Source organism: Hemibagrus wyckioides, linkage group LG05, assembly GCF_019097595.1.
Source record: "Hemibagrus wyckioides isolate EC202008001 linkage group LG05, SWU_Hwy_1.0, whole genome shotgun sequence".
Taxonomy (NCBI): Eukaryota; Metazoa; Chordata; class Actinopteri; order Siluriformes; family Bagridae; genus Hemibagrus; species Hemibagrus wyckioides.
Window position 1 is genome coordinate 19108615 of NC_080714.1, and position 22091 is coordinate 19130705.

Consider the following 22091-nt stretch of genomic DNA (forward strand, 5'->3'; position numbering starts at 1 on the left):
CCTAATATAGCCTTTGCTGAGCTTCTGCATTATATCACATACTGGACGTTGACTGTATAGTTAAAGGTATAGACAGCAAGATTCCTCCACCCACCAGCCGCAACCCTAGGGCATAGGCCCTTAAAATATTTCTGAATCCTAATGCAAGAGAAAGACATTTTTTGAAGCAAAAATAACATGATTACTTTCCCCCCGTCCTGTTTATAGACCCTGGGGTGCTACAGAGACCAGAGTTTTTCATATATTTCTCTGGTATTAACTTTCAAAAGCCCAAATGGGAAAAAACTTTACAAAAAATGTCACCTAACATAGAATGTCTTTCCTGTCTACACTGCAGATAAAACTTCCAGCTTTTTCTATAGTTTAACCCTTCTACATTTCCTATGTTCTTGTATGGTCAATTCTATTTAATTACTACTAAGTAAAACATAATTCTTTTTCACCTACATCTAACAAAACCAGCTCCTAACATGACTAAACTTTCTAACCCCTTTCTTAGACTCCAGGTTGCAGGCTGTGTGAAGAAGAAGGGTGTGTGTGGTGGAGGATCTACCATGAAGCACCTGTCCATCTCCAAATGGCTCAGGCAGCTTGGTTTACCGCAGTACTGCACATTGTTTGATGAGGAATATGATGGAGTGGAGGTGAGTTGCTCAAAGCTAGATGTATACAGGTATACACATTCTGTGCAATCTTTAGGAGAACTAATTCTATGTTAGATCATCTGAATGTGGTTGACAGACTTGCCCCAACCTGACTTTTTGCACTGCAGTTTCTTATTGCTTGAAGACCTTGAATTTGACTGCTTACAATTGGTTTACTTTTGGCCCAAAATACATTTGCCATTGTAACTACACTGGGTATAAGTCTATTCATTGTTATCCTGATTTATATTGACATGGCAAGATAAATCTGTCACACAATACCATACTTTTCATCTTTAATGAGACCAACAGAGTTAGCCATGACTGAAAAATAGGCATACTGAAAAATATAATAAGGTATTGCATGAATTACGGAGCATTGCAAATACTTTAAGCAATATATACACAGCATGTGACAAGACAAGGACAATGTAAAGATCAGGATAAACCTGCAAAGTTGATGAAATGACAAAGAAAACTTATCAAGGAGGCTACCAAGAAGCATCCAGTAAAATTTAAGTAGCTGTAGGAATTTCTTGCAGGGAGCGTCTACCCCTTGCATGTGACAAAAATCTCTTTTATTCTGCACAGGTCTGAGTTATGGGGTAGGATAGCAAGAATAAGACAATTTCTTCCAAAAAAGAACATCCAAACCTGTATTTTACAAAATATTGTAAAATATTTCAAATCTGTACCTTTAGGCCATAATTCTAAGGCCCCATTCAGACCTGGTGTTAACATCTGGCTTGAGTGATCCAATCACAAGTGAAAAGCCAAGACAGCTGTTCACACCTAACATTAGAAGAAGAATTTATTTAGCACATTTACATTACAGCACAGTGAATTTCTTTTCTTCATGTATCCCAGCTATGGAAGTTGGGGTCAGAGCACAGGGACAGCCATGATACAGTGTCCTGGAGCAGAGAGGGTTAAGGGCTGTTCTTCAAGGGCCCAGTAGTGGCAGATTGGCAGTACTGGGGCTTGAACACTGACCTTCTGATCAATAACCTAGAGCCTAAACAACTTGAGCTACCACTGCATAAAAATTTTAAATTTACCTTTGGGATGAATAAAGTATCTATCTATCTATCTATCTATCTATCTATCTATCTATCTATCTATCTATCTATCTATCTATCTATCTATCTATCTATCTATCTATCTATCTATCTATCTACCTACCTACCTACCTACCTACCTACCTACCTACCTACCTACCTACCTACCTACCTACCTACCTACCAAAATGTATGTCCTGTAACCAATAATCATGCATGTACTGTAACCTGTAATCATTTCAGCAGGAGATATTGTGCTGTGCACATTTATTACATCAGTTTTAAACCATTTATCTTTAATTTAAAATACTTGTTTATTGAGGATATTTATGGACAGCATGCATGTTAATGCCTAGGTGTGGACAGGGTCTAAAAGATATGTTTGGCAAAAAACAATACAGCTCATCCTCCTAAGAATACCATACCTACTGTAAAGCATGGTGGTGTTAGTGTCATGATTTGCAACTGCTTCTCTTCAGCTGGAACAGGGTCTCTAGTCAATGTTGATGGGATAATTAAGCTATTTTGGTATAAAACATGCTGGCGGTGTCAAAATATTGTAGAAGAATTTCACCTTACAACATGTTAACAACCCAAGACGCACATTCATGTCAACCAAGGAATGGTTTCAGGCAAAGGTAGATCAAAGTCTTGGGAGGACCTCAGACCTCAATCCCTCAATCCAAACCTGTGGAATGACACAAGGAGAGGTATGCAGATGAGATTGCACCAAGGATGGGCTAAAAGTTTACAAAGCTTCTTTACAAATACTTCTGTAAGAAATGTATATAATGTATATCACAAAAGCATACAATTTCTATAATGGTCTGTAAGGGTGTGACTTTTTATAAGTCTTCTGTAACTACTTCTTTGTGTCTGAATTAAACCATGAATAATACATGGGATTTAGTTAGAATGGAGCTAGAGAGCATAAACAGGCAGGTTTCATATAAACTGTAGATCTGGAAGGTCTTATCTCTCCATCCAGCTCACACGCAAACACGTACGCACAAACGCAAGTTAGGAAATACCATCTTTTTTTTTTCTTTTTTCTTTTTACGAGGGTTTACTATTTACTGCCAGCCCCTGCAGACGACCAGATAGATTATGCTACCTCTAGAGAGCTCAGAATTTTCTTACTCCAGTATTAGTGAAATCTGGTAGCAAGTCTTTGTTCATCATCATTAGGTCCATCAGCAAGCAACACTTAAGACTGACAGGCATGTTTTGCCTGTCTACTTAATCTTCATTCATCTCATCATAGCCCTGAGCTTAACCTGTAAAGCGAACTCTCACTCACAGTTGGAATGCGCTGTTGTGATGATGGAGCCATCCAGAGATTGTAAACAGTAGCAAGCAGCAGAATTGGCTGAACTCATCTCATGCACACACACACACACACACACACACACACACACACACACATTCCAACACATACACCCACACACAAACATATGCTTTACTGCTCCTATTTGCCATTCACTGTTAAGAGCTCATTCTACTCAGCCATCATTCAGACAAAAGCACAAGTGTTCAAGTTCAATGGGTTTGTTTGTCTTGGCAGCATCAGGGCTTGAAGTAGGAGGAGAAGTCCACGCTCAGGCCCAGGAAGGTGATTTATAGTGAACAGATAATTGCTGTTACACTGACGTGAAAGAAAATCATATGCTTTTGGCTTGCATAGTTATTACATCTCAGGATGTTTTTACATTTAGAGAGAAAAATCAATTCTAAAAGTAAAAATTCTGTACTCTGTGTCATCATTTTAGCTTTATTTTAGACATCATTTCTAGGCATCTGCACATTTCTACTGCATGTCATTTCTTACATATGCAAAATTAAAAATAAACAATCCCTTTATCATTCATACAGTATCAATGCATATTTAACTGACAGATCACTTATTCAAGTTGTATTAAAGTGGGCTACATATATAAAAATAATTCAGATTTTTAGTTCAGGTGTAATTGCTTGTGTTTGAATTCTCTGCGAACCAAAAACTTGTTTTTCTAGGCCATTCTGAAAGCAATGTCCACACCCAAAGTTTACTTGACCCCAGAACCCCAGTTTCAACTGGACCAAGTGCTAGCTGGTTATGAAATTAAATGGCAAAGCTAAAATCAAATATTTATCAATAACAATAAAACTATTAAAACAGCAAAAAAAAGGCAAAGGCAAAAGTGGTCAGTTTTTCATTTCAAACAAGAAATCATTAGCCATACATGTCTGTCATCACCCCTTTTGTATAATTTGTACTTTTATCGGATAATGTGTACTAGTTTATTCATTTTTAATTTCTCAGCCACAGGCATTTTGGAAACAACTAAATGGATGACTAAACAATCCACCTCATTCACCTTCTTTCTACCTGTGACTGTGTTTTACAGTCGTGCCTTCTCAAATACTGCTGACGTCAGCAACAAAGAGCTCAAATCTAGGGGAAGTTTTTGCTGTTTGGAATCACCTGACACTGATAGGCTGCTTTAATCTACACTCTGTACTAGGAAGAAATCAGCCCCAGCCTTATGACTTTATACTATTCACTGTATTTTACTTATGGGCAGAGGCTGCACTTTAAGACATTTCTTTATTGCTAATTATTTGTAAAGGAAGTTAAAAAATTCAAGCTTATATTGATATATTTTTTTTTATCTTTGAAAGACAAGGAGCCCATTCCTGCAAGAAGTCCATCCCTGCCTAGACTGTACCCATATTAAAAAAATAACTTTAATAGTCAGTCAGAATTTACTGAATTCTCAGAGTTGCTAGATAAACTCTACTAATTTGTAATGTGTAGTCTGATAAATTGCAAGACTAGTTAGGGACCATGTTGACTTCAAGTGCAAACCAAGGAGAAGAAACAACACTTAAAAACAGTTTATCAAAAAAAAAAACCCTGTTATTATTAAATAATTAGGGATTATTTTGGCTTCATAAATCATATATCCTAAATTAATCTATGGACGGAGCCATGTACTTTTTTAATTTTAATTTTTTATCTCTTACATGTTCATTAAGACAAAAAGTGGTCAAGATTTTGCTCACTCAAGACATAATCACTAAAAAAGAAAAGAAAAGAAAAGGAAAAAAGGAAAGAAAAGAAAAGAAAAGAAAAGAAAAGAAAAGAAAAGAAGTAAGGCCTTGCAACATGCTGTTGGGTCCTGCACTGTGTCATGGGTTTAGGACAAAAAAAAAATAGGGAAGTGTTTTTTTGCTTTATCCCCAGACAGGCAATGCAGAAAGATGGCTTACTCAGTACTGTTGGTTCCTCAGTGTCTGAGTCAGAGGGCTGCTTTTAGCGGAAAGGTAATGTCTGTCAGCCGCTGTCTGTGCTACAGTTAGTCACTCACTCTAGTCAGTACAACCCATATCTTTACTTATTGTTTTTGACCAACTGCACTGTTTTTGTTTGACAGTCATGATCTTTTAAGTTGCACTAAGGCGAGACGTACACTCATCTACTTTTCCCTCGTTTTTTTGGCCAATTTGCCACTTTTTCTTTTAAACATACTTCAATGAAATGCAGAGGCTGAGCAGTACATTTTGACATATGACGCATTAGCCTCTACCACACACACACACACACACACACAGCGTCCATATTTACACTGAGGACCAGGTGGCTTGTGTACAATGCCCTCGTAAAAAATCTTTTCTCACCCTAACAATTTACAGTAAACTCTCTGAATAAACCTTTACTGTCCTCACCACAGCTTATTCACACAGACAATTAAAGCATCACTCTTATCACTTCTTTAATGAATCTGCAGCACCGCATAACAAGAAGTAAAGTGCTAATGCCCATTACTGATCCATTACTGTGGGAAGCAGAAAGGGAGAAAGAAGAAAAGTTGATGCTATTTTCACTTGTGTACAAATGAGAATGTGTACTGTACTATCAAACCTGCCTCCGGGTTTTAAATGTGCAGTAAAGTTGCAGCATCTTGCTAAAATATTTTGCTACTAGATTTACACAAAGCAATAGTTACCCTGACATTTGAAAACGTTTTATACAATTTTACAAACTATCTACATCAGCTACTTAGTGCTGGAGAGATAGCATTAGTCAAAACTAATTTATTTAAGTAGCCTTTACTTGTCACATACACATTACCGCACATTGAAATTCTTTCTTTGAATATCCCATACTTGGAGGGTTGGGGTCAGAACACAGGGCCAGCCATGATGCAGTGTTCCCTGGAGCAGGGGGGTTGGGGGCCTTGCTCAAGTGTCTAACGGTGGCAGCTTGGCAGTGCTGGGGCTCGAATCCCGATGTTCTGATCAACAACCCAGAGCCTTAACTACTAGAGCTACCACCACCCTTTTTGCTAGCATGCTAGTTCGCAGTGCCACTGTGTTTCTGTGTTGTAAAATACAACAGATATCTTACTGTGTAAATATAACTGGTGCTCAACATTTTAACAAGGCAAAGAGCTGAGAAAGTCTTGTGGTGATATAATCAAGTGTGTAATTATATGGCAAAGTTTTCTTTGCTTATTTTTCCTGTGTGGCAAATTTAGCCAGGAACAGCATGTGTAGCAGCTACTGGATGGTAAAGAGAAAAGGGAGAAGGCAGTGTAAGATTAATGATAGAGAGAAAAAAAACAACACTCCACCATTTTCTTGATAGCTAAGCGAAGGCGATAACTCTAAGCTAATGTATTACAAATGTGCTGTTTAGATTATGGAATCTGAAAAAGTGATATGGAGTAAAGAGTGATCATGACAAGGTCGCAGCTTGGCCTGTGATAAGTCCAGCATTAGTGAGTGCTACCACGTTGCTGCTAATTAGCTAAACAGTAACTGGGAAGAATCAAACTTTTGCCATATGTTGAAAAGCTTTAAGCATTCTTCTTCCCCTCAAAAACCACAAATTGTAACAAGCACGCGTGTTCAGTTCACAGACACTTGTATACTGTACATATAGGGTACACACTCAAGAAAAATATAAATAACCCAAAGTGATATATACTGTAAATTAATAGTTGACACATATTTCACTTACCTCAGCATATATACTATAGCAAATAGCAATTCCTTACAAGCACAAAATTACAAAATCATGAAGAGTAATCACTATAAAAGCTTGCAAGTCAACTTTGCATTTTTAAACATTAGGTTAAAAGGCAGTAAAAAGACTTAATAATTTCACTGCCTGATCTTTTGAAGTGTCTCTTATCAGAGTTGACTGCTCTGAAACAGTATGAGTTGCACGTTGGATTGAAGCTGGTTTTAATCATCGCTTGTTAAATACGGCTGTGATCTGGGAAGAAAGCCGATACACAATGGACCCTTACCAGCATAGCACGTTATCTGCTCCTTCTGTCTTTTTTTTCTAACCCAACAAGCCTGAAAAAACAGAACATGATGAAAGAGGGGAAAAATGGTAGAATAGTTGTTGATAGCAAAGATTCAGCTGGGTTGTGATGGGACTCACAGGCTTGTGAGATAAGATGCACAATGAGGCTAATGCAGCATAAATCTGTTTCTCCAGCATAAGATCAACAACACTTTCAGCTCGCTGCACCATTCTGCTATGACAAAACCTACAAAGACAGCGTGAGACCAAGTGCAAGTGTTTTCACACGTAATGTTATGAGGCACTTAAGCTTGTAGGAATCGACCAGTGAAAATAATAAGACTCTTCGGACTTTAATTAGACTTGGATTTCAATTCTAAATTAATTCTTGAAACAAAGAATGTTCAGTCGATTCAGCTATTTTGGATGCACATCTGTTTGTGTACTAGTGAGAATACCTAAGCATTGAGGCATGTACTCTGTAAATACTAACCAGCAGAAAATAGCCTGCCACCTACAATTAAACTCCACTTGTTTTGTCTCACCAGGGAACAAAGACAGTCAGAGCATTTCATAAACAATGCAGCAACCTCTTTTTCTTATTGCAGGCAGTAAGAATTTACCGTTGCTGGAACTCAAACAAAGTCAGAGAGGCAGGACACGTGGAAGTAATGACAGACCATCGGCTTAGCTCGCTTATTTAGCAGTGTCAAACACAGTGATCAGGTGTAAGTGGTGCATGGTGCCAGGTAGACTTCAATAACCTCATACCATCCATCCATTTCCTGTAGGACCTGTTGCACTTGACAGAGATGGACTTGTTGGAGTTGGGGGTTCAGAGTCGACTCCATCGCATCCACATCCTCTCAAGCATCCAGGTTTTGCAGGAGCACGAGACGAAAAGAGGTCAGTGTCACAATTAAGCCAACATTTTTCTCTATACCTGCCTATCAAGGTAAAGCTAGATGTGTGTTTCCACTGTAGCTACTTTTTTCCCACTGAAATTACATCAAGAACTTCATAGCTCAGTAATTGAGTTGATGAATAATTGATGACTAGAGCTGGCTGTACTAAAGATTGGTAATGGAGGAATAAGCCTGCATTTAACCAGTGTTTTTCTAAAAGAGGAGTTTACTAGCTTTATAGGTAGATAGATAGACAGACAGATAGACTTTATTGATCCCATGAGGGAAATTCTTGTGTTACAGTAGCTTGGTCAGTTACAAGATACCACACATACTCACACAAGTATATAAAATATGCTAAAGTTTTATATCTGTGTCTTTCTGCAAAAGTTTGTACACGTTTGCATTAATGTTGTCATTCACAGTCCTAGTGTCTGCAGTGTAGTGGAAACACAAGTGAGTGAAGTCATGTTTAACATGAGAACTCTATAGAACCTTAATGAAAACCACACAGATCCAGACGTGCATTTCCACTGCATGGAACATAAACACAAAGCAGGGTAATTAATATCATTCATTTCATCTCATTGTCTGTACTGCTTATCCGACCTATCACACAGTGAGCGGGAGCGAGACTTGAACCCAGGTCCTGGAGATGTGAGGCAAATGTGCTAACCACAAATGTAGGGTTACAGGGAGCCTGGAATCTTTCCCAGGGAACTTGGGGCACAAGGTAGGGGACACCCTGAACAGGATGCCAAACCATCACAGGGCACGATCACTCATAAACCCATTTACACGATATGGACAATTTAAAGTCTATCACACATGTCTTTGGACTAAGGGAGGAAACCGTGAGGAGTACTGTGGGGAGAACATGCAAACTCCATGCAGACAAGCATGGAGGTGTGAGGCAAGCATGCTAACCATTAATACTAATACAATACACATGACATTTTAAGCCTTTCTTTTTTTCTACTTACAATAAGCAAAATGCCATATGAACCAGGTTTAAGTAAGGTTTTAGGTTTTAGCTAAATATATATGACCAATCAGCAGTGGTTGTGAAAACTCAACCCGTGTATTCCCTGTTCTTTCCTGTCCTGTATTCCAACATTGAAACAACAAATAAACTAGGACTAGTTCTAGTTTTGTAGGGCTCCCAAATGACATCAACAGCAGAGTTTACCCTTTTGTCATGAGATTGTGGTGCGTTCTGGATTGGAGGAATGGCATATTTTCTCTCCCTTATCAGTCTGGGTGAAACTAACCAGTTGTAAGGGTCTATGGTCTCAGGTATGTAAAAAGAAAGTGGATAGGGCTTTCCTCTGAGACTTGTATGCTGTACAGTGATGTAGCATGAGCAAAAGTTTGAAAAGATGCAGTTGGGAAGCTTCAAGTGTCACAGAGGAAGCATGTGTTAGCCTTCACCCTCCCTGGTTGGTAGCTATAAGATAAAGAGGATTTGGCAGGTTGCCAAATGTGTAAAAATGGGGGAGCAATTTTCGTTTTGTAAAGTATTTGAACTTGCAAGCTTTTCTGAAAGCTTTTCAATTCTGATGATTCTCCAGACAGTCAAACAAAGGATCTGTAGCTTTCTAAATGAAACCTTTTTTTATGTTCCTCACACTGTAATTAGCCTGTTTTTTTTCCTTCCAGGAAAAAAAAATCTAGTTTCCAGAAAAGGTTCCAGTCACAGAGATATACCTTTATTTACAGTTCACGTATATCCATAACCATTTAGCACCCGGTGTGGAAATGTGTGAGAGGTCTATGAGCCACTCTGAGTATAGTCATATGGTTATGTGTCTTATGATAGAATTCTGCATGACCAATAGTTCAATGTGTGTATAACAAAAAAAAGTAACAAACTATTATAAATGTTCTTCCTCATTTTTAGATCATTCTGATGACCTGAGGAGCGCATAGACACAAGACACATCCACATTTCCACCCAAACAAGATAAATCCCAGAAATCGCAGGCTCACTAAACAAAAGCAGGAGTTATCATATCTCTCCCAGTTGGGATGTACCACTGATGCCCCTCTCTCTGTCTTTTTGTCATTATTGCAATCTTTGTCTTTCTTCGTTTGTTTGTATTGGAAACCTACGACTATCAGGGTGCAGTGGCTGCATTAATTTTGATTGAAGAGGAAAGACAGTGTGTATGTGTGGTTTGGGACAAGCCCTACCAGACACCAGACACAACAGAACCCATTTTACTCTGTTGCCTTGAGAGATAAAGGATATGGGGCTGTATCAACAGGCTTTAGTTAAAAAAAACTAACCAGTTGAGTGCCGAGAGGATGTATGTGTGTGTGTGTGTGTGTGTGTGTGTGTGAGTGTGTGTGTGTGTGTGTCTGCATTTTCCCTTGACGCCAGCTCAGCCTGCTCGGAGGTCTTCATCAGAGAAAAGTGTAATTAGGTGTTATGCTTGGATTTCAGGACAGAACTGCATGAAAGAGATATGAGTGTGGAATTATGCAGCATGCTGAAATTAAGATCAGACAGAAGCCGAGCTGGCATCAGTGCCCGGGGAACACACAGTAACAGTACACTGATGAGTTTACTGTCAACACGGATAGGGTGTCATGCAGGGACTTGTTTCCGCCCAGTGTGTGTATAGTGCATTAACACACACACACACACGCACACACACACACACGCACACACACACACACACACACACACACACAGACACACACACACAAATAGCTGTTAAGGGGCATGAAGGAGGAGCAGGCACACGTTTGTAGATTTTAAACTCCTCTCCCCTCAACCTCAAACCTCACAGTTACTGCAGCCTAAGGGCTAATGTTCGCTGTGTGTAATTAAGTCTTACACACACACACACACACACACACACACAGACACAGAGTGCACTGACAGGCTGAAGCTTGTTCGCTTGCATTAAAGTCTCCACACTTTTCCTCTAGCTGCTCTAGCTGTATTGTATTGTCAGATACACACTAACTGTGTTATGATTTGTATCAGAGCTCTCTGAAGGTTTCAAGTAGAGGTATTCCTTCATTTTTTATTTTGTACTGTATTTGTGTAAAAACATCCCCATAACAGTTAAACTGACCTACAATATACAGTACTGTAAAGCACTATAGTGGGGGGGGGGGGGACAAAAAAAAACATTTCTCTTATACTCTTGTTTTGGTTTAGACTATAAGAATTTGCACACACACTGAGGAAAGATCAGATCTGTACTTAATGCAGTTCCTGTTTATTTCTTATGAAGATGAAAATCACTGGATTGATCTCAGTCTTCCAGGTTCCATCACACATGTCCAAACGTCCCCATTATCATTCCAAGTAGCTGGTCATATTATATTGAGATAGACTCTTAAACTGGTTTCTTTTAATAAACTGGTGAGCAAATTGGGACAAAACACAATATCATTACATTTACAGCATTTGGCAGATGCCCTTATCCAGGGCAAGTTATATTTTTATTTCATTTTATACAACTAAGGTTAAGAGTTAAGGGCCCAGCAGTGGCAGCTTGTTGGACCTGGGATTCGAACTCTCGATCTTCTGATTGGTGGACCACATCCCCAATATAGTGTGCAGAATGAAAAGAGAAAGCTATTAGTGTTATTAGTATGCATGATGACAAAAACTCTGTGAAGAGTCTGGAGAAATGATAGAGAAAAACATTTGCTTATATAATTCTTTCAGGCAGCAAAGCAAACACACCCATGTTGTTTTGACTGCAAGCATTTACAGTAATTATTTCATGATCTCAAGATAAATAGTTAATCAGCGTGCTTTAAAATAGCAACAGATTAGAAAAAACCTGATTTCACAGATGTCTCCTTGTATAAAATGCTTCTTCTTTTCTTGACAAACCAAGCTAATGAATATTAATGAGCATTGGGTAATCTACTTCATGGATATTAATGAGTAGTAAGTAGTGTGAGTGATTTATAGAGGCAGAAAAAAAAGGCATATTAGACTTTTAATATACATGCCTGAATAAGATAAGATGTAGGATCTTTTGACACTTCTAATCCTTTAAATACGAAGAACTTTTGATTTGTTAGCAAAGCTATGCTTGTTTTCTAGTCAGTACTTTAAAGTGCAGAAAGGGAAAGAACCACTCCTTTTGTTTTTTTTTGATTCATGAGAACCATTGCTGCAGTTTGAGGAGTCAACAGGAGGTCTGACTAAAACTAGCTTCAACACCTTTAACAGCTCATCCTGAATACTGCTCCACCTAGTCTCATATCCTGTGAGAAATGCTAACGCTGGCCACACAAAAGTGTCTCAGGAGCCGCAAAAAGAACAAACAGCTCCCGTAGCTTCCCAGGTGTCTTAGCATAGACAATCAGAAGTCAGCATGGTCTCTGAGGCGACTTCCTAAAACAAATGATAATGCCAGTGTTGTGTCTCTTTCTTCATTCAAGGCTAGCTACTACTAGATTTTCAATTCATCCATAGTTTTTTCACACCTAGCTGCGTCTCTGAGGTTTGAGAAAGAAAAAAAAAAATACATCCGTATTGTGGGAACATCTATAAATGTATTTTAAAACACACTCATAAGACATAGGCATGTATTTGGCACAGCACAGCTCTAAATGTGTGTCTACTTTATTCAATGCTAAATGCATGGGACTAGAGAAATTGTAGGAAATGTTATTAGAAAGTATAAAATTATTAGAATAGAGAGCCCAGCCATATCATCTGGCTTGTTTTCAAATATATGGCTTGTGACTGTAAGTGTTATTTGCTTGCACTGTTTCGAATTCAGTCGTCACTGATGAATGTAAAATGTACCCTTGGTATGGCACCAACCCTGCTATTTTTACAGACTGCAGATTTGTAAGCTAAAGTGGCAGCTTTTGCACATGTCCTGTGTCATGCAGAAGTCTTTCAGACCTAGACAAATGGACTAGAAGGTCAAAATCATAGCCTTTAGATGCAACAAATTGGGTGCAGTGTTTAAAAGCAAAGAATTAGTTCAGTACTGTGCTAATGACTGGACCATCAGAGAGCTGCTCTGAACCATCTGCTACTCTAATGGTGTGTTGTATTTTATCCTACTTTTGTTAGTACACAAATAAGTGTAAAAACTGATGTGTTTTAGGTCAAATAACTGAATATTTCAAGAGTTAGTGGATTTTTATAAGACATTCAGAATTTTTGGGGGGGAATATCTATCTAATATCTAAATATGTTTAGTTTAATGTAGTTTAGTTTAGTTATTGTTAGCTATTGAGCAATTGTAAAACACATAGTGAGTCATTTATTAATTTAATTCATCATGGCTTTCTCTCTCTCTCTCTCTCTCTCTCTCTCTCTCTGTAATACACACACACACACACACACACATTTGTATCATCTGCCAAAAATCTTTATAATGTGACAAAGATGTTGCAAGTATTTGTTTATTTCTCTCTCTCTCTCTCTCTCTCTCTCTCTAATACACACACACACACATTTGTATCATCTGCCAAAAATCTTTATAATGTGACAAAGGTGTTGCAAGTATTTGTTTATTTCTCTCTCTCTCTCTCTCTCTCTCTCTCTAATACACACACACACACACACACACTTGTGTCATCTGCCAAAAATATTTATAATGTGACAAATGTGTTGCAAGTATTTATGTCTCTCTCTCTCTCTCTCTCTCTCTCTCTCTCTCTCTCTCTCATCCTTTGTTTTCTGGGATGTTCCCTGGGCGTGCAGTTTCCTGTCATCTTTACTGGCACGCTGGGTGTGAGGTTGAAAGTGTTCTCTGCCACTTCCAGCCCAGTTCCTCTCTGTCAGGGTCCTAAACATAAACAAGCTTCGGGAGTTTTCTGCACTTCCTTTGCTCTTAAAAGAGGCCCGAGTGTTTTTGTAAATCAAGCACCCTTTATGAAAATCCAGTATAGCTTAATACACATTTTAATGTTTTGAGTAAATTAGACATACATTATATCATAAAATACTAGAATGTATTAGTTATGTTTTACTATATACTATGGAGTACTTCAATATTTGTTTGGACAAGTATAGCTATAAGTGTGACTTATTACAGTTTTTAGTTTTCTCTGAATATTTTGAAGATATGTTTAGTACACTAGCCATATGATTTTTAATGACAGTTTGATTTGAAACGACCCTAATCCAGTAGTTTGGCTGAAATGCTGCATAATTCAAGCTTAAATGAATTTGAATAACCAAATCTTCTTCTCAGTATGAGCAGTGCATTTTGGATGTATGTCCATGTTTTCCAATTTGTTAGCAAAAAACCATAACAATAATTAGTTTCATAACCATATCATTAGATGGAATGGTGGCGCAGTAATAACATTGTCACCACACAGCTTCACAGTCCATGTTAAATCACAAGCTGTGGAGTTTCTTTCCATATTTTCCTGATGTTTATATGGGTTTGTTTTGGTTCTCTGGTTTCCTCCTAGAGTTCAGAAACATTGCCTTGCCCTAGGGTAAAATTCTCCTAGGTGTGAATGAATGTGAGAATGTGTGTGTATATGGTGAAGGACTAGTTTTCCTTTCATGGCATGGTTGCTGTGATTGGCTCTAGATCCATCCTCATCCCTGACCAGGATAAAATCACTACTGACAATAATGGAAAATTAAATGAAAGCTTTATAGTAACTCATGCTTTTATTAATGTATGACGTTTACCCAGAATGCATGAATTTAGCTCTTATTGCTTTTGTACACACAGCACTGTGATTTAATTTAGCATAACTAAAATGTTTATGTCTCAGCTGTTGATTACTTTCTATCATTTGTTGATAAAAGCTTTCTATCTTATCGAAAAGGCCTCTGCGGTTAACTTCAGCAAGCGATCTTGTTTATTTGACAAATGTCGCCTGTGGATGTAACATATTTAAAAACATGGATAACTGTCATGGACTATTCAAGGACTTGGATACTCAGCATGCCAGCTGGTATCACCCTCACCAACACTGACATTCATCATTTCAACTGTTCATTAGAGCAGCATAGGTTATAGTTATCCTGTTTCTGGACCAGCATGGACTCTGACCATATTGGGACAGCACATCATTCTGTCCACGTATCAGCTATCTGTTGGATGTATTAACACACTGGTGGATTTTCTGTCCGTCACCATGGACACCATGTGCGAATCATAGCTAGGCATAAACCCGCTGACAGCACTGTGGTAATGTGAGAGGGAGGATGATGTTCAGTTATGTTAGACATGTGAGCTGTCATTAGTTCCTGGCAAAAAAAAAAAAAAAAAAAAACAGGCATGAGGAACTTCTTCCACAGTGTGTCACCACGAGGCACAAAGTCAAAGATAAAGTCAAGTAACTTCTTCAATTTTTACCCAAAGCAGGGGATGTTTGGTTTGTTCACACAGATTAAATGAAAAAGAAGTAATGCTCTTTTAAACATGTAAATAAACTCTAGATTTGAAAATGCTTACAGTAATGGTTTCTTTAAAAATCTAATCTTAAATACAGTTTGCTATGAGGAAAGGGGAATTACTTTCCATCTCAGTGATGATTTAAAATTGTGGAATGTGGCATTTCCGAGAAATAACAGTACAGTTTACGTTTTGTGACCTGATAAATTGCTCTTTCCTTTAGCCTTGGGCAGAACACAGGAGACAATCACAAACTGTGAATTTCCTCCCTGGAATGAAAACACGCAGTAGGAGATGGTGAGAGACAACACAGGAAGGCGTGTGTAGTAGAAACCGACTTCCGTTCTTACTGTTCTGCTTGATTGACATTAAAGTTGAGTTTTGGCAGCAGAAAAGAGTAATTCATGGTAGATTTGACTCGTGACTCAGTGTTAATCAAGTAACAGGGAGATTCCACAGGCGTGGTCTGTGTAAAATGTTTAAATATAATTATAGAATGGGTGTTAAATTCAATTATAGCGCTAAAAAGAAGAGTTATCAACATGCTTTAATTTTATTTTCCACTGTGCAGTAGAAATAGAATGTCTACACTCCCTTGCATAAATTGTAGGTTTTTTGTGATATGGAAAAAAATGTAATGAAGGTGAATCATGTCGGATTTTGTAGTTTTCTAACTTTAATGTGATATAGCAGTCAACAAAATTCATTTTGCTTGGCATATAGCATTTAAGGGTTTGCTTGTTTTCGTTTTTTTGGTAAGACTTGGCTATTTTATTGGCAACTGTCCTGCGTTAGGTAGTCTGAACTCCATTACCCTTATAAACTGTATTATACTGAGATGAAATGTTTGCTAGTTGTGCTATGTTTGCTACACATCAGTATGATCGTCAAAGCACAAAATGTAAAATGCAATGAATATGTATCATGACTTTTCTTTCGTGACATGGGGAACATAGGCTAACAAGCAAATTAACTGCTTCACTACACTATTTCACTGTGTGGGGATTTGCTTTCGGAATTCAGTGTGTGACTAGAAAAACATCAGTGGACAAGTTTGTCATTGTAGTGTCCAATAAATCTTCAGGGTCATTAAGAACCTCTCATAATAATTCTACAAACCCTTCGAGCATTTCTGGAAGACCTCCAAACTTCATACTTCTACCAAACCATTACCTGTACCTTAATATATTGCAGTCATTGGACTTATGGTTCGATAGTTTGTTTTGACTTTTCCATCTCCGACCCTGTGTGATATCCTGTGTGATGACCCTGTGTGAGTTTGTATGTTCTCCTCGTGTTTCAGGGGCTTTCTCCAGGTACTCTGGTTTCTTCTCCTTGTCCAAAGACATGCACAGTAGACTGACTGGCATATCTAAATTGTGTGTAGTGAGTGTGTGTGTGTGTGTGTGTGTGTAATTGTGCCTTGTGATGGGTTGGCACCCCATCCAGGGTGTTCCCTTCCCCGAATCCCCTATCCAGACTCCCTGTGACCCTGTATATGATAAGAGAAAAAGAGAATGGATAGATGTATTCATTGGGAAATTGCTGTGATATAAGCTGTTATTGGAAAATGAGGTAAATGTTCCAATAACAGGTCATCCCTTGATATATTTATTCCCAATTTATCCTTGCTGAAGTGGTTAATGCTCTGGGTTGTTGATCGGAGGATCAGGGTTCGTGCCCCAGCACCACCAAGCTCCATTGATGGGCAATTAAGCAAGGCCCTTAACCCTCCCTGCTCCAGGGGTGCTGTATCATAACTGCCCCTGCGCTCTGACCCTAACTTCCTCAGCTGGGAGATATGAAGAAAAGAATTCCACTGTGCGGTAATGTATGTGTGGCAATAATAAAGGCTTTGTGCCCTCAGTTCTTCTTCTAATATAGTGTTCAAGCAATGAAAAGGCAATATAAGGCAGGTTTTGATTGATAAAAACAATCTAAAGCAATTATATTGTATGTAAAACATATCAGTTTGACTGTGGCACACTGAGTTTAGAATTCAGTGAGGACAGTGCGAGGTCACTGTCCCCTGCCCCTCCCTCATGCTGCAATATATTGCTGAGGGGCTTCCAGGTGGACAGGCGAGGCTCTCAGGTGCCTGAGGTGATGCAGTTTATCAGATTAAAGCACAGGAGAGAAGTATCTGTGCTGTGTTACTGACAGGTAGGCTCACATCACAGAGCAACAGCATAGCAGCTGCAGTGAGTGACTCATCTCAACTCTCCTTTATTCATATGGGTGTTGTGGTAGAAATAAGAACTTTTGTTTTAAATGCATGCAGCCACAGCAGCAGATTGATATTATCGTTGCTGTGCTGTGACTTCAGTGGCGTCTATATCTGATACTAATCTCTATTTCCATGAACATGTCTCCACCTGACTTATGAAAATGAGTTATGGGGCCTCGTGGAGTCAAGGGTGCTGTATGAAGTAATATCCACATGATATTCAGTCTGACATTTTTTGCTACAGCTAGCGATGAGTGTGTTTGATGATATGTCTACTGCAGGGCTTCTCAAAGTTTTTGCAGACAGAGCTGTATGCATATATATATATATACACATATATATATATATATATATATATATATATATATATATATATATATATATGTGTGTGTTCTTCTGTATGTATTACAGCTATAAAGCTTTTTATTGATTTATTTAAATAATATAATATAAATTTATAATAATAATATAATATTTAAATAATAATATAAATTTCTGCTGACAATACATTAGGTCCATGCTAACAATATTTATATGCTTTTTTGTTTTAGGTTATTGAGGTTTGGATTAAATCAGTTGTGACCAAATAACCCATAATCAATCAGTTATTTATCTATACTACATTCCCAACATTTGACAAGAACAGAATAAAGAGAGTCCCAACATTTGTGCAACCTAGATCAGGCCAGTGTGTGGGAGGTAGAGAGAAGGGGAGGGGAGCACGGTCAGGGTCATGAGGGCATTTGTGAATGTCAGCAGTGTTAATGTGCTTGATTATGATTGATTAGTGGAGACGGTGATTGTCATAGCGCACCCATCCTTTTAAACAAGGTTAAATTTAGAACTAATCTTTGGCTTCTATGATATAGAACATAAAACACAGTGTTTCAAAAACTGCTTATTCCTAAGATATAATCATGATGCTGTTACATTAATGCAACATTATTAAGTTGGTAGTAACCCAGAATATATTTAAAAGCAAGCTTGCAAGTTTGTGTTTTGTGTTTTTTTGTGTGTGTTGTCCAGATGGCTCACTCAACATGTTTTTGCTTCACATGTGTGCATTTATCAAACAAGCTCAAGGCCTGATGGTTGGGAAACTCTGCTTTAGATCACCAAAGTTATCTAACTTCTGTTAGACTCATGAACATTCTGTAGATGTATCACTTCCACTTTTAGTGGTTGAATGTTAGAGATGTTGATGTGGTAAATATCACGATACTTGGAGGATGCTCATGATACATGTAATATATATTGCAGCTTAGATTTACTGACATTGTAAGAGAAATTCTTTCAATGAATAATTCAATAAGATTTAACCAAATGAATTTAATATGGCAAAAGAAGGAAAAACTAAACAACTAGAAACATTGAGGGTGAGTAGTGACATGTAGTACTGCAAGTACCTGACACATATGATGTATAACAGTATTAATAAACCTTCTAGTAGTTATCACTATACTACAGCCACTGTTCCCATCATATGAATGAAGTGAACTAATGTGAAACTCTCAAACACACTTATAAAACGCTTAAACTCAGCTAACCAGACAAAATAGAAGAACATTTTGTCACTAGTTTAGATAACAAATTTTGAGCGCATTCTTTAGGACCTCACAAGAAGTGAGAAGCAGAAACGTATCGTACCTGCATCTCTTCTCCTCCTCCTCCTGTCCTCTCGTCTCATTCAGGCTATTATAGGCAGGAAGGGCTGCTCGTAGCTCTGTTTGTTATCATCCTACAGACAATGAGGAGGAATCTGAAGACAAAGAGAGGGGAAAGTGTGCTTTCCACAGACAACAAGAGAACGCAGTCTGCTCCCCCACTACTCCTGCTCTTTATTAGTTCACAGCCAGTTACTCAGACACTTTGGCTTTACTTTGGACTGAAACAGGGAGTAATACAAATCAAACAAATCATTAATCAGAGGCAAATTCTTTTGCTTAGCAGAAGCTGTGATGCAGTGAATGCATACTTACACACACATGGAAGTTTATGTTTGAGGCCACTAATGTGACGACATACACAAACATACGTACCGAGTGATAGAGGCTGAGGGGGCAGGGGCTGGCCAAGCTGACTGGGCGTGAGAGACGACTCCTCAAGTTCTGCCCAGCACAGGAGGGTGTGTCTGGGAAATCCTAAATCACTCCCCTGAGGGGGGAACACAGAGAGAGAGAGAGAGAGGGAGAGAGGGAGAGAGAGAGGTCTTAAGACTCCTGAAGAGTAAATCGCTGGCACAGCTCATAGTGTGAGGCCAGTGGCAGCGGAAGAGGAGCATTTTTAGGGAAGGTGAAAGCTGTTTGCTGTGTTTTTTAGTCTTGTCAGGGGGATTTCTGCCCTTGTTCATCATGCTTGCTATAGAATTGTAACAGGACAAAATAAACATCTGTCACTGTTTACCTGGATACTTCAGTTTATTTTCATACAGGTAAGCTTTCAAATTAAAATCATTCAGATTTTTCAGCAATATTTTATGCAAGAAATTTTAAAAAATTGTGTTTTTTCTTGGTTTGTTTGAAGCACGAATCAAAGAATTATTTTCAAGTCAATTTAAATCCAATTATATGTGTTGCCAGATAAGTGTCCAAAAATATAAAGTCCATTTCTGAATGTTGCTGTGTTGTAATGGTCAGTTTGTTATGGATTTATTAATGTTCAAGAGTTAGTGGCTGCAGTGTGTGTGTGTGTGTGGGTGTGTATGTGGGTGTGTGTGTGTGTCTGTGTGTGTGGGTGTGGGTGTGTGTGTGTGTGCGCACACCCCAGACAACCAGACTGGCAGACACCACTGCGAGTTTTAATAAATGTGTGACGGATATGCCTCCCATCTCTTGGCTCTGCTCCTGTCCTGAATGTGACACTGTGGGAAGCATCACTGCAGCAAAGGGGTGGGTAGTGGGTGGTGGTGGGGTATTTCAAGATGCCCATGTCCTCTCACAACACCCTGCTAAACACTTCTCAACAAAAGCAAGGATTCATGAATTGTATTTTCTCTGTCATTTAGTGGTAAAGACGCCAAACACAGTGCAGTGTTTGTAAATGGCAGTAACTTGTCAAAACTTGTTGTTGAGGACTTAGGAATTATGCTGAAGGAAGGGGGGGGGGGGTCTGCTGGCTTTTGCTTTATTCTAGCCAGTCTCAGCATTTGTTAATTTGTGGTGTGGTTACAGGGTTATGAAGAGATGAGCAAACATGCGTGTCACGTCTGATCTCAGCATGCAAAATGACTACTTTTAGCGAGGGAAGTATGGTGTGTTTGGAAGTATGTGTATTTTTGCACTTCCTCAACTAATAGTAGGACCAGAGACTCCACAGAAGCAGACTATAAAGACATTAAGCTGTGATTTGTGGCTATCAGCACTTGTGGCTCTGTATTATTGGAAAGAAAGGCTGAATGGAGAAAGGGTCATGACTGGGGTGGAGAAAGCATGTTGATGTATTGCTGCCCATATGGTCAGTTCTGTGTGTGAAGAAGAACAGAGGCCTGCAGTGGACACCGAGAACATTCAGCTTTTGTCTTGTTGATTTGCAGCTCTTGTGGAAGTTAGGATTTATAGATTTATTTCTTGGGGTGATGCTTATGGCAATGGCTAATGTGATGTCAACAGTCATGTCTATAATGAGGTCTATGGAGATATCAGAGGCGATTCCTATATCACTGTCTATGTGTATATCGCTGTCTGTGGTGATATTAATACTGATTATAGCTATGACTTTGGTGATATCTATCATGTTTTCTGTTGCAGAATGATATTAGTCAAAAAGAACAAGCAAAAGTAGAATAGAATGATGTCAAAGTGGATTATAGTGTTAGATCATGGCAGCAGTACATGAAGTCTGAAAAGGGCCGAAAAGTATTCTGAGAAAGATATTTAATGTTTGATGTAGTATTATATTGTAAGCCTCTCCCACCTTTTCTGATTGGAGTAGATAAATGAAATATGTTACCTGACTAGACAGCGAAATAGGGTTTAAAATCTGAAAATCTAAAAAGTTACCATAAAAGTGGATCTTCTGTTTGACAGTGAAATATTCACTCTCACTCTCACTCTCTCTCTCTCTCTCTCTCTCTCTCTCTCTCACACACACACACACACACACACACACTACAGCACATTTGTAGTTTTACAAGCACAAAATCTTTCCTTTGTTGCATACCAGAGTAGAAGCTCCACAGTTACAGTATTGAAATAGAAGGTTGTAAATTTAAATCCAAAAAAATCTGCCAGAGACCAATGTCTGGGTCATGTAATAAGGATAAGGATATAAATCATATCCTGAAAAAACATGTGGATAAAATGTGCTGCGTAATAAAAAAAACTAAATGTTAGAATGAACTTCCACTCATCTAATAAAATCAGCTGGCAGTGAGAAGCTGTAACTTTGTTCTTATGGATGTGATCTTCTGTTTGTTCCATCTGAACTCCACTCTTTCGCTCTTTCAGCCTGTCTTGCCTGATGCATGGCTCTGGCCTGAGAGCTCTTTAACCCACACACTCACCCAGGCTTTTGTCCCTCGTGAGCAGGTTTGAATTAATTAAAGGAGAACTGCATTATTCACGAGATTCCCACCAGCTCCTGTGGGGGGTAGATGGGCCAT

The 22091-nt window shown here is 38.6% G+C and overlaps 1 protein-coding gene across 2 annotated transcripts in view; it reads left to right on the plus strand.

The window, feature by feature from the left end:
- The window catches only part of bcar3 (BCAR3 adaptor protein, NSP family member), a 74061-nt gene that overhangs the window by 9248 nt on the left and 42722 nt on the right, over positions 1-22091 (plus strand). Inside the window, exons 2-3 of one of the 2 annotated variants that reach the window (XM_058390339.1) lie at positions 500-644; positions 7793-7907. In XM_058390339.1, the coding sequence (XP_058246322.1) occupies positions 500-644; positions 7793-7907 (260 nt within the window). Of the gene's footprint in view, positions 1-499; positions 645-7792; positions 7908-19698; positions 19923-22091 lie in introns of those variants that run through there. The other variant, XM_058390340.1, reaches the window with a different exon arrangement.